The sequence below is a fragment of the Dermacentor albipictus genome, chromosome 3, assembly GCF_038994185.2.
Source record: "Dermacentor albipictus isolate Rhodes 1998 colony chromosome 3, USDA_Dalb.pri_finalv2, whole genome shotgun sequence".
In the NCBI taxonomy this organism is placed as follows: domain Eukaryota; kingdom Metazoa; phylum Arthropoda; class Arachnida; order Ixodida; family Ixodidae; genus Dermacentor; species Dermacentor albipictus.
Genome location: NC_091823.1, coordinates 68,127,052 through 68,140,788, shown reverse-complemented (window position 1 = coordinate 68,140,788; position 13,737 = coordinate 68,127,052). Strand labels below are relative to the sequence as shown.

The window sequence follows — 13,737 nt, the reverse complement described above, 5'->3', positions numbered from 1 at the left end:
TTCTGAGATGCGTGACGGATTGCTGTTCATCTTGCGTGACTCTTCGCCAAGGTGGCTATAACGAACTTTGTTACATTATCTCAGCTGCAGCATATGCACTATGAATTTAAAGGGACCCTAAAGCGAAACAATAAATCGGTTTAGACTAATGAAGCATTGCTTGAGAACCCTGCAGGCAGTCATTTCAAAGAAATTGTTTGATCATTAGATGAGAAAATGAAGGTCCAAGTATCAGTAATTGAATTTTGCGCCGAAACCCAAGAGCCGGTACGTCAGCGTGACGTCAGGGATTCGAAAGTATGTTTTTGCGTTTGGGCCGCGTTGGCTGAATAAGGGTTCTCGAAACTTGCCATGTTTCATATTTGGTTTATTTAGAACACAATGTAGTCAATCTGTACCGCTACATGTAGTTTGTAGGCCCTAAAAGATGCCATCAAAATCCATGACGTCACAGCCCCTAGGTGCGGGAACTTAAGTAGGCGTCGCTACCCGTATTTCGTTCATGCGCTTTTTCTGGCTTACCAAACGTCTTATCGTTGCAAGAGTGGTGTTTTTTGGTGTTGTAGAACGGTAATTTACTGATGCAGAGGAAATCATTTTTCACTTTAGTGTCCCTTTGTGTCTCGGTTAGTTGATCTCCCTAGGATGGCACACTTCGCAGCCCGCAGTTATTGAATGTACCGACTGTTCAGCTTGCCGTAGCGAAAATACCAGAACTTTGGTAGAAGTATGGGCGCAACTACAGATAGCACAACTATATCAGAGATTTCGAAATAAACGACACAGTAACAGGGATAATATGGCAGCTACATTTTCTATGCACGAAACAACACGCACGGAAGAAATACGAGCGCCATCTCGAGGTCGTACGTAAGGTTGGTGTATCGCCAACACAACTTAATGGCGAACTTAAACAAAATTTCTATCCCGTATAATAAGCCTAGTTTAGGATAATGCAGATATACAGGAGTCTACGCGCAATATTTGAAGTTTGAAGTATGAGCGGCAGCGCCGCAAGAAGTTCGGAAAAATAGCTGTCTTCGATACCTAAACTGAAAAGAAAAACGCCACCAATAACGCTCACCGAAAGTGACGCATGACCTAGAACTCGTGGCTCCTTGCCACGATCTTCCTGATAATACGGTGCCCGCGACTCCCCGTGGTGCGCTGAAATATCGCAGTGGCTACGAGCTGCGGTCTTATGTCATAAGCACAAGCCACGCGTTGTCTGCTTAGTTGGTTTTGAAAGGCTCATAGCAACAACCACAACAACAACAACAAAAAAAAAAGATCTGCAAGATTGCCAAAATTGCTTCAGCGGTACACACTACTCATTTATAGCCAACTTAGCCAAAGTGAAATTGCGTTGCAGCTGGCCTTAGACCACGGTTGCGAGGAGCAGCTCACAGCCATATATATGGCCGTACTGCTGTGATGTTCACTATTGTTCAAAATGCTGTCTTAGATGAAAGAGAGAGAGAAAGGAAAAAAAAAGCGAGAAGCGAGACACGTGAGTTCTAGCTTGCTCGTATGCAATGAACGACTTCAAAAATTCACTTCCGGGTAGTTCCTTTGTGCTCACTGTTTAGCAGTAGCAGGCGTACTGTGAATAATTGAACAAAAAGAGTTGCCTCCACGCACGAAGACAGAAGCAAAATGAAAAAAAAAAAACAAGTCTTTGAACGTTCGCGACTTAGCCACCACCGATAGGAAGCCACATGTAGCTATCTCACTCTGGGAGCAAAACCGCTCGGGAATTATGAAATTTTAACGCTTCGCTTCCTCTGCACGCCGTCAAACTTCAACCAGTTACATCGGCCCAGTCTGTTGTTGCCGGGGCGCGGCAAAATTTACTCGGAGTAAAGCCGCGGCTTCGTCAAATATTCATTTCGAAAACATTCGTCGCGCAACGGCCGCGCCTGGCGTGCTCGTGCTGCTCGGCGTTCCGGTTGAGGTTCGTCCAATCTCGCGTTTGGTTCTTTCGTTGTCTTAGTTGCACGCCCGACGTTCTTAAGAATGCATAGACGCGCTCACCGCGGCGGGCATCTGCCGTCGCCATCTGTCACCGCGATCGAGCCTGTGTTTTTGCTTCCGGGTTATTACTTCTGCACGACGGGAAATGAAAGTGGACGGGACGATGCAAAAAGGAGAGGCTCACGCGACGAAAGGACAAGCTTCGAGCGCGTGTGCTAACCTGTTCGTCGCGAAGTCTGCCATTGTCCCACGTGTCGAGACTCGCTCTCATTGAAATCGAACTTCGCGCACTGTCGCGAAACTTGCTTTCGTCTTCATTACATTCCAAATGCTGAATGTTCGTTTCTCTCAAGCGATAACTTGTAGAACTGTGCACTGTAGTTCCATCTTCTTACCTCTCGCGTACATAAAAAAAAAGTATTTAGAAGCGTACGAAAAGAGTGGAGTACGTGCAGGAGGCGTAGCTAGTAGGCACGCACAACACAGCTACCACCCGCGTTTTTCCTGCATTCTGTAGATATGCATATGCACATTACGCAACTCGTGGCCAACGATAAGAAAAGGAACTCTACGTCCTCGCTTGAATATGGTTGCGGGCCAAACTGTGCAACATATTGCCTAAAAATCAGTAGAAAGGCCATATGGCCTTTCTACAGTTATGTAGCTTATGTCCTATGCGGCATGTTGAAGTGTAAGAGAAAAATGAAATGAAGGAAATAAAGAAAAATAAGGAGAAACACAGAAATTGACCGAGGTTACTTTTAGTTCAATTATTGTATACCGGAGGTATGAGTGAAGGGGTATTAAAAAAAATAAGAGACGGTAATACTACAGGAAGTGAGTGCTTGATCCTTAGAGAAAGTGAACACATAAAAAAAAACAAAGAAAGAAAATAAAGATCGTACGCGCGAGAGTAAGGCCTGATAGATATACGTTCCATAAAAAAAAGCGTTCTCTCGCATCGCGTTTCCTCTCCCGGCTGAAGCGCCATAAAGATAAGGCTAAAGTACCTTTCCCTTTCTCCTGCCCTCATATCTTCGCATATTTATTCGTGCACAGGCATCCGAGCGAAAGTCACGAAATACATGCATGGCCTAGGGAGGAAAGGCTGCAGCAGGAGCTTGTCGGAGCAGAGAATGAGGCGTTAAAGGTTCAGAAAAGACAGAAAACAAGAAAAAGAGAACAAAAAAGGAAACGAACATCCTCGCTGCAAGGAAACGTCACGTATGGCCACAGCCGTATAACCAATTTGGAGGTCTTGGATACAGCGAAGATGTAGATCATGGCGCAAGAGTCTATGCCGCAGGTTGGGGATAACGCCCCGTGCAGGGAGAAAGGAGTTTGAACAGGCCGGTTATTATGGCTTCGAATGGCATGGGGCTCTCTCTCAGAGTAATGCGCACGTGAGTGCCAACAAATCTCTCGGGGCACACGCGTCGCGCTTGCACAGCAGCGAGCGGATTCTCGCAGGCGTCGTTGGGGCGATGATTCATCCGGAATAGCTACGCTGTTGGGCTTTGAGCTAACGTTCGCCATTTCTGTTTCTTTTCTTCTTTTTTTTCTTCTTATGGTTTCGCTCAGCAACGCAGGTATCTGGTTGATAGCGTGTCCAGCGTGCGCGTGGAAGCGGTTATGCGCTTAGGAATATAGGCCCGGGACGTAGGCGCTCTGAGACCTGTTAGGCGGCGAGGTCACCGGGCTCGAGATGTGTGCCCATTTACGGCGCTTGATGAAGGAATCGGCGCAGAGTAGCCATCTTTGTTATGACTATGTAGGAGCAGAACGTCTCCTGCAGTTTCGCGCTGGCCTTGTGAGCAAAAGCGTTGCGGCATGGGCTGTATATAGCTCGAAAATTGCCGTAAGGAAGTTGGCCAAGTAAAGCACTGCTGCGCCGCAGTTGAATCAAAGAAATAAATACCTAGAAAACAGGTGAGCGCGCAGGCGGGCCTGCTGGCCAGTCTCTAACATTCGCGCTAGGAAGATTCAAAAGCTCGTATCGCTATCAACGTGAGTGGCTGCAACGTTGCTGTTGACCTGAGTAGGCGCTCTGATTCATAATTAGTTACAGTCACTGCTGAAATTTGTCTACATGTGGCCTTAAAAAAATCAAATGCGCACACTGTCGCGCTATAACAGCGCAGCAGAAAACAGCCGTACTCATGCGTTCAATTGGCAGTGAGCCGTTTCAGCGGATGGAAGGGGAAGTGTGAACACGCTGTCACGAAATTTCTCCCGCCGTTTCTGCTGGAGCCCGAAACGACTAAAACGCTTTAACCTGGTTCGGCAAGAACTGTATTTTGGCTTTCTTGTGGAGCTTTTCCCGGACAGCTTCGCCATAAGTTAGCTCAACCGAGGCCTTCGCGCTTTGCGAGTGACCTCATACAATTGCAAAACGGCTTCTCTGCTTAGACTACGAAATCCTATTCACGAAGTGCAACGACCGGCGACATACTCGGACTTTGGACTTTCCCCTTGCGCAGCTTATGGGATTGTTGCGGCGTGCCATCTGGTTTTATAGTGCAAATAGACCTGTGAGGTTATCATCTACGCTAATTCTCTAAGCTCTTCTGCAGTGCAACTTGCATTACTGTTTGTTTTACAGGTTCCGAGAAGGGAACGCCTACTTGCAGTCCCCACCCAAAGGACATCAAATCCGTGCCTGCTTTGGCAAACATTAAACGGGCGCGAACCACTCGAACCGCTAGCGCGGCAAAGCTTCCTGTCCCCATGCTCACACGGGGACTACTGCCTATAGAGCCGGCAGATCAAACCTTGGACGAGCACATGCAAACAACTTTGTCGACGTGAGGTGCTTCATCGGTTATTCCAAAATTATTGATCGACCAACCGCGGTGGCTTAGTGCTTGTGGAGTCGTGCTGTCGCATAGATTTAAACATGGCGGATGTCATTCGTACTTCCGTCGAGTGCATTTAGTATACAGAAATTCAAAAATATGGAAGAGTTTGGACAGGGCAAACGGGTATTTGCTCCTTATTCTGAACTGTGCACAAAAGACGGGTTCGACACTAACCCCTCTAACAGCTGGCGCTCATGGTCTCACACCGGGGCATAACAACCGCTGTGGTTGTTCGCAAGGCGTAATGGATTGATGCGTCTGGGTGATGCGTCCGTGCGGTATTCTCGCTCACAGTGTTCGCGTTATACAGTCTACTTTCTTTTTGCATGACTGAAACCCCTCCCTCTCCCATTTTCGTTTTCATCCCTGAAGCCCCTCTCCCTTACGTAGGGTAGCAAACCGGACGCGCGTCTGGTTGGCCTCCCCATTTTCCCGCTCTCCCTCTCTTTCACCTCTTCGTGACCGCATTGGTTGTGACGCATCACTAAATTGTTATCTAGTCTTTTAGAGTTTGACATTACTACTGCCATGGCGCGGTGATTTGCCTTTTGTGACGCAGACGACTACTTGGTTACGAGTGATGGTCAGCTGTACATCCGCGAGGCCCGGGATGCCGAGGAGCTCCTGCGATACCGATGCCACACCGAAAACACGCTCACCCGCAGGAAGAAGACCAGCATGAACTTTGTACGCCTGCTTCTCAGAGGTGAGTGTGATGGTTGGTATAGCGGCAGTTCGAGCACAGAGTATCACCCTTCCGAAGTGCATATTCACGGCACATTATGTAGCTACAAGGGATTACAGTATGCGTGTTTTAAACGCGAAGACTGTTCCTTAAAAGGACACTAAAGGTTATTATATATACTATGAAGTCAAGTTAAAGTGATAAAGCAATACTCTAAAACGTCTAAGGCGTCAATATAATCGCGAACAGAGCTTTAGTAACCGAGAAATTGAGGTAAATGCATGACATGATTTGAGACCCCCCAGCGACATTCCGGTACTAGCCCGATGACGAAAGCACTCCTCATCATAATTTGTCACTAGTACTCAACTACTCGTATTAAAAAGATAATTTCATTAGGTTATAAGACAGAAGAAAATGCTACTTGTCTACTTCTGTTCGATTCTAAGAAAAAATAGCATTTTGACGTTACCCTTGTGGGTGGTCGAAAGGTTTCTTTTTCGCTGGACTCTGCGCGCTCGACTCTGCGCCGCGCGCGCTTTGGAGTTTCAGTTGTTTCGTTATCGCGTCGTGCTGCGCTGGTTCTGCTAGCTCGCGAAACTAGCATTTGGAACAAGCAGCGAGAATGCCACGTCCATGGGATGTCGTGGGATGCGCGAACGGTCCGCGGAACTTGGCCAAGAGCAGTTGCAGCGGCGAACCTAACGTTACTTATCACCATGTGCCAATGAGTGAACCTCTCCGTTCGAAGTGGTTAAGTGCCGTACCTCGGCCACAGCCCGAGGATTGCGAGGATTACGAATTCGACGTTGACTTACTGAAGTCGTATGGAGTGCCTTTCAAAGCAAGGCTTTCCCGTAGCGCTGTTCCGTCGGTCTTGCCTGCATTCTCCGAAGCTCAACAACAACTGCAGATCGAAGATGGGGCGGTGAGTGCGGCATTTGGTTTTCACGAAGGAAAAGCTACAAATGTGCGAATATGTACAGCCATGACATACAGTTGCCGTCGTAGTAGTACGCAACGACGCCGGCAGCGCGACCCTTCAGCAGCAGGTCACGTTCATCAGTGCTTAAATCGCTGAAGTTGAGCCCAGCATGGCGAGCCAATGCGTCGTTGTCAGGTTCGTGTATTGCAGCGAGCGTCAAAGTTGGCGTCATAAAACAAAGACCCAGCTTATCGTCGCGCGCTTTCCCTTCCGGTAGCCACCATAGTTCCGCTTTCGCGCTGCTGTCGGCTCTGTCTTGGCTCTGTTTCTGGCCGCGCGTTCGCGTTTTGCGCAGAAAAGCCGTAGCGCCGTCTGCGGGAGCCGTTTTACTCACCGATGGCGCAACGTCGCTATGAGACCTTGACGTCACCACTCCTCGATCGGAGGGCGGGCGATTTCAACTGCGCTAGAGGTACGCGGACGCTTCAGAACGCATTGTCTCTTAAAATAAATCTCTTCTTCGCATGAAACAAGGGTTTCGAGGTTTCTGGGATGGTATTTTAACAGTTCACGTTGACTTGATATTAACCTTTAGTGTCCCTTTAACACGATCTGAGATGCTAAAAGGACATTTATTGGAGTACATAATTGTAGTGTACATAAACTAGCGAGAGGTGCTGGCATTAATCCTCCCAAACGGCCTTTCATGAGTGCAATGAGTAGATCATCAATGAACCGTAAGTGTAATGGAACCTCAGATCCTCCTCTGAGGGAACAGACAATACTAGAACACCGTCCCCAACGATCATCTGCTCAGAAAGCAGCGAACGCACTTTTGTGCTTTCTAAGAACGTGTGGCTTGTGCGAGCGCCTTTGACTCTGTACACACACACTCTCTCTTTCGCCCCAGCACCGAGTCCAACCGTTGCATTTGTTTCAGTTAATTTTTATGTAGCATTAGGTTACCGTTACATCTGGCAGCAATTTCTCTCATTCTACTAAAAGTCTTTTTTTTTCACTTGACTTTTAGCAGTTGTGCCGTCTTCAGTTCCCGCTGCAGGCGTTTAGGGGCCAAGTGTCAAACACGAGAAAAACAACTAGCGCCTAGTGGTACTGCCTACAAGAACTATTTAAGGGCGATTAGGAATAAATGCGTTCTCCTTGCTGTTTTAGAAGCTAGTGTGGCTGCCGAATGACACTATCTCTACGCTTTCTGAATCTTGACCACACATAGTCGCGTCACAGATTCGCGAATTATCGCACGTCGACGTGATCACAGCCAGTTTCGGGACCACTCACCCACAGAACCAAAGGTGCACAAAGAAACGATACAGGCAACAGTCAAATAAACACGCTTAGTGGCCGCACCTTCGCCAGTTACATCCCCGTGGGTGTCCAGTCTACAAGTCACGCAATGCTGAAGCCGACATCCACCACCTGCTGTGGGTTTGCCCTGCGTTAAAATTGACGAGGCTCCGGCACCTCGCAGCAGCTAAACTTCCGCCGCATAGTCCTAGCTATTACACTGCTTGGACGCATTGACCACATTATCGATCCCTCCTGGACTTTAGTAGGTCCGCAAATCTTTTTTTCATTCATTTAATCATCCTTAATCACCGACATCCCATACCCCTGTAGGACCTGAGGCATTAAACCTCGCATTAAAAAATAATAATAATAACCAACACGCTTCTTGTAAGGATATAGAGATTGGAGAACGTCTTCTTATTATTGCGATTTTTAAATATTGGGCACCACGAGCTTCACTTTGTGAAGAACTAGACCTTAAGGTAAGAGGAAATTCAAATTTCTAGAGTTCCCTATTCTTTGATGACGAAGTAGTTTCGGCGAGCACATTTGGCTAGACATTTACTGCGAGCCTAAGGAGCTGCATTTGATTTTATTTATTGCCTGTTGTAATATTAATAATTAAAGAAAGACAAATGAAAGGAAGGGAGGGTAAAAAAAACTGAGCCCGGTTGGCTACCCAGCACTGGGGAGGAGAAAAGAAGAGGAAAGAAAACGAAGAGAAAAAGAAAACGAAGAGAAAAAAAGAAAGTGAACAGTTAATCTCAGGGAGATAGTAAAAATTACCATCACGGTCCTTCGGAAATGGCAGCCACCTTGTTAACCACTTGACCAAAGCTCACTACACTGTACGAAAGGCAGACAGGTCAAGTTAACACTCTCTGAGGCCATTTACAAGGAATCGGGTGAAGAAAACAGAATACATTTGTACATCTCCAACTGTAACGTAAAGAAGTGGCGTTTTGAAAACTTGAACTTTTCCATCAGGTTACAGTAACAAATTCGCCGAACAATCAAATACAGCTGAATTCAACTGTACTGGAGAAACTAGGGTGCACTTCCATGTTCTTTCGCACAATGCCCCCGCACAAAAGAATGTTCGCGCCATCCTCGGAGCCATGCATTTCTTCGAGTGCATCTTGCTGTTTCTCCAACTTCCTATCTTGTGCACTTCGTTCGTGCTATACGCACTGGGTGCGAACGAAACAGAAAAAAAAACAAGACGGGATAAAGGAAGCTTTTGTTCCGCAGTAAGTGCAGTTTGTTCCGAGTTAATTACGAAGACTGCTGCGTTTGGTTAATCCCGCCGGGAGGGAACCTCGATGCTGCTCCGTAAATTACGAAGGAGGTGCAGAAAAGAATCGCGCTGGCTTAAGTTGTACGCAGGCGAAGGAAGATGCGGAAGCGAAAGAGCAATGCTCGAATGGTCTTAGGCGCGCCAGTCCTTGGAACGAACGACAGCTTCCCGAGACGGAAAAGGAGAGATTGAAAAAAAAAAGAAAGGAAACTGAGTGTCGACGAAGGGAACCGGAAGTTCCCTTTGTTTTCGGCGCCTTCCATTGGTGGCTCTAAGCCTTTTCCCTTTGTGCTGCCGTAAACCTCCTATCTGTACAAGCCGTAATCTCGAACGCCTGCAGCTTAAGTTTTTTTTTTTTTTTTTTTTAGTGAAACAAGACAGAGACATATCTTAAAGAAAAAAAAATTCTCACGAGGTAATTTCGAGGCTCGTAGTGCTGAACGGAAATAAGCTTCGTTAGAACAACGGCCGGAATAAGAAAGATGACAAGCTGTGTAAACAGCAGACAATGAAAGGTTCGGAAGAAAACATTGCCCTAACTAATTAGATATTAGCAAAGATTACTGAGCAGCCACATCACAAACATAAAATTTATGATCGCAATATTGTCTGAAAGCGCCATAAGCATGTTGCTGTCCCACCATCACGAGCTTCTGTTTGCACTTTGATGCTTTTTTTTATAATGGGGTGCAAGGATTATTTTATATAGATAGGAAATAAACAAATCAAGAAACGCAATAAAAAACATACGTTTATGACACTGCTATGTTAAAATGCCGTGGGGAACTCTTGCTGCCTGAAGTAAAAGGTCCACATTGTTCTGTACATATTAGGAGTAATCTGAACATTGAGTTCACTGGCCATGCCTGTATTAAGGTTGAGTGACAAATACTGGGCCGTTTAGAAGAATAAGAAACAGACAAAAGAGCGAATCAGGTTACACGGGTAGATTATTCTGCCAGAATTTAATTGCTATCTGTTACGCAGACAAACAAAAAAAGTGGAAGAGAATGACCAAACATGATTTATATTTGTTTAGGCGCTTGATGGGACATTCAAAAGAAAGGAAAGATACGCGCACGCGTGTTTCCGTTTGTATGCTCCACCTAGCGCCCAAAAACCCCGTTTAGGAAACCCCAGCAGCGTGCCCAAGGAGACGTTCTATTGAGTAGAAGAGGAGAACACCAAATTTGCAATGCAAAGTTCGATTTACGAACTTCTTGGCGTGTGTCCGAAAGTTTTCCTAAACGAAGTCATAGCATATCAACCACACGACGCTAACATTAAATTAGTTGAAAATTTATAAAACAAGCGATTATTTATACTTTCACCAGGTGGTATTGGAAATGACAGACGTACATAGTAAAGTGCACACACATCAAAAACAAACGAAGATGGCAAGTGAAAGACGCTATTATCTCAGCTTGTACTTTCGACAGACACAAGGCTCGCGCTATCGTGGCGCCGGTGGTTTCGTTTCACCGGCGACGAGACGCAGCAAGCAGCGCTTGAAACCTGGCCCAAGTACCGAGTCTGGGCAGTGACGTATGGCAGTTCGTGCAATACGAACCATGCCGCAAAGTGAACGTGACGCGCATGATCACTCTTTTGTAGATGTATAGACTCCGAAGACGTACGAAACGCGAAAGGGGAACGCTTTCTTTTTTTTTTTTTTTCGGCCGGCTTTACAAGCGATGCTTGGACCGTTAGAGGCGGAAAATGAACTAGAAAATGTACAGGCCTCCTTCTCCCCGAGAGCGAAACTGCAACAAAGATAGATGTCGCCTTCTGTTCTCACAGGCCCCAGAGAGCTGTGTACAATGCTTATTTGGAAAACAGAAGAGATGTTGGGTGGAAAAATAGGAAAAAAAAAGAAATGCAAAGAAAGCTATATGTCGAAAGGGCTCGGGGTATTTGCCATTCGCGCTGCAAGCGACTCGGAAATCGGCGATTGCGTACTGCGCCAAGTCAACGTGTTCCGAAGCCTCCGTACATATTTCTTAAGGGTAAGAAGGTGAAGTGTTTGCCGGCAGTGATATTTCATCCCGGATTGACTCCACGCTTGGGTCTCTACAAAGCCATCGTTGGTCGGCCAGTTCTTACATAACGGGTCGATTTCCTAGACAAGAAGCGTGCTCAGTAATTCAGCTTCTTCTCCTTCCTAATCTAATCATGAAACCTGCAAGAACTTCGATACCGTAATAAAGTATCGATAAGGTATAAACACGTGTGCTGAACAAATAAATAAATAAATGAACAAATAAATAAAGGAAAGAAAGAAAGAAAGAAGGAAAGAAAGAAAGAAAGAAAGAAAGAAAGAAAGAAAGAAAGAAAGAAAGAAAGAAAGAAAGAGAGAGAGATGACCGGTTAAATGTGCCATAAGTGCTCATGTGACCATGGTGAGATTTGGTTTTCAAATGAAACATCACCTGCCATTATGCTCGTAATCATTCGAGCGATCGTATTCTTGCGTTCTCTGAAGCACAAACTTTGCGTCTCCAACCCCGACGAAACCTTCTACGGGCGAATGAACGCAATCGTCTGCACATTGCAGATAGTAGCGGTTTTCTTGGCCGACGATTTCGTAAGCGCCAGACGCCAGCCTTCTTTCAGAAAGCAGCGAAAGATGTTATAACTGCTGGTTGAGTAACAAACAGCAGTGACATAAGCGCAGTCAAAAAGGTTTAAAAATGTGTAGGTTTATAACAGAGAAACGAAGATGAACTGCCGGTATACTATACGGCAAAGAAACATCCCTGAGTCCCTCACACAGGGACAGTAATAAAAGAAAAATACAGACGGTACCGCGCAATGCAAAGAAAAAAAAAGTTCGAGGGGAGAAACAAATAAAGATAAAAATATCAACATAAAAAAGAGATAAACAATTGTGGTTGCATGCTGAGCGCAATCACAAGGAAAGTATGCTCATGGGTAGCTTAATCTTAGATAAATAGCTCGAGAGAATGCTTTGGCCTAGCAATAATGCACGTTGCAGAGTAGTTTCACAAAATGAACGCTTTTTGCGCGCTCCGTGCCGGCTGAACAATGCCTGTCTATTGCAGCAACCCCACGCAGCGACTGACGCTTGCTGGCTTTTCTTTTTTCGCTGCAGAGCCAGTGGCAATGCAAATGCCATCCATCGTCCACCGCAGTAGCCGGGTGCTCAGTGATCCGGACCTCCCGGCGGAGTTGGTGTGCGCAGCCGAGGGATTCCCCGTGCCATCTTATAGGTTAGCGTATGCGTCTACAACGTTGCCTGCCTTTCTTATTTTTGGCCGAGATGTTTCTTGCCTGACTCACAAGTACAGCCTTGAGAAGGAAAGAAAGGTTGAGACAGATCACATTTGAGTCCTTACTTGGACGGCGAACGATCCTTTACGAAAGAAAATGTTCTTAAATCGCGACTTTCCTTTGTTGGCTTTGCCCTACGTACTTCACATAATTTCGTTATATTTGTGTGGAATGTACAGCCATTCCCTTTAGAATTTTTTTTCTTTGTTACAGCAAAGATGTGTACGTTTTGTGCGCCCGGAGATATAAGGCACATTTTATCTTTTTCTTCTGTTTATTACTCTTCAAGCTCAAATGATCACATCCATACACCTTCTTAAAATTTCACAGAGAACGACAGATGTAGCCTTTCTTTGATGAAGCAACCCAGATCAAGCAACTGGCTTGGAACAATTGAATAACGCGAATTGCTCAACCAAGAGGCAGAAGACGCGTGCCGCATTTTGACGTTGCGCCCCTGTCGGGTTTTTGCGAAACGGTGCTTCTGTTTAAGGAGCCCTAAATTTCGTTTGCTCTGAGTGCACGAAGCGGCTGCATGCGTAAGGCAAATATATACACCAGATTTTACTCGCGGTGCAATGTCAGATGCTTAAGTGATGAACTGGTGTATATTCATGAAAGATCCAAAGTCTTCCGAAGATTTAGGGCGAATAGATATAAAAAATATAGTCGAAAGCTCACTCGAGCACAGAGTACATTGAACATTAAACATTCTTGTATTGTGACGATACTATACCCAAGTACCAAAGAATTAAAAAAAATAAAGCATTCGTTTCTTTGTTATCTGTAAGGAATCCGCGAAAGAACAACGATTATCAACATAACTTTAGTTGTTTTTTGGCGGAGTATAAAGGAAGTAGTTGCATTATAAAACCTTCAGCAACGCATCGCGGAAGTATACTCATCCGCGACAGGCGAAACTTATAAAATGTTTTCAGCCATATTTCATGAATGAATCAAGGCAGAATCAATGTATGAATCAATACCGCAGAAGCCGCGAGCTGCACTCAATTATTTACTGTCGATGCAGCGATTTCTTTTGACGGAGGTACACAGGGTTGCCACATTCGTCGCAGAAGCGTAAGGTGGAGTTTAGCGACGAGAAGCTCACGCAGGTAGGATGCCTTAAGGAGGCATGAAATAGTTATAAAACCAATTCCACGCGCCCGAGCATTCGTGCACGAGCGAAAAGAGCGTAACAGAACAGATCAAACAGCCGAACCCACAGCGTAGCGAAACTTCCACTCGACACGACGAACCCACTCCTCAAGGCGGGATGCGTCGCGCAGGAAAAAAAGAAAAGGTAGCACGCAAACATGAGCGGCTACGCGGAGAAATACAAGTGAAAACTACCAGCATATGGAAACGTGTACTTATTGATCCGTTTTTTTCTAGGACT

At 45.8% G+C, this 13,737-nt stretch overlaps 1 protein-coding gene across 1 annotated transcript in view; it reads left to right on the top strand.

Moving 5' to 3' along the window:
• LOC135905551 (cell adhesion molecule Dscam1-like) overlaps positions 1-13,737 on the top strand; it is a 448,511-nt gene that overhangs the window by 365,958 nt on the left and 68,816 nt on the right. The window contains exons 6-7 of the mRNA XM_070536454.1: positions 5,392-5,538; positions 12,160-12,277. Coding sequence (XP_070392555.1) covers positions 5,392-5,538; positions 12,160-12,277 — 265 coding nt within the window. The remainder of the gene's footprint in view (positions 1-5,391; positions 5,539-12,159; positions 12,278-13,737) is intronic.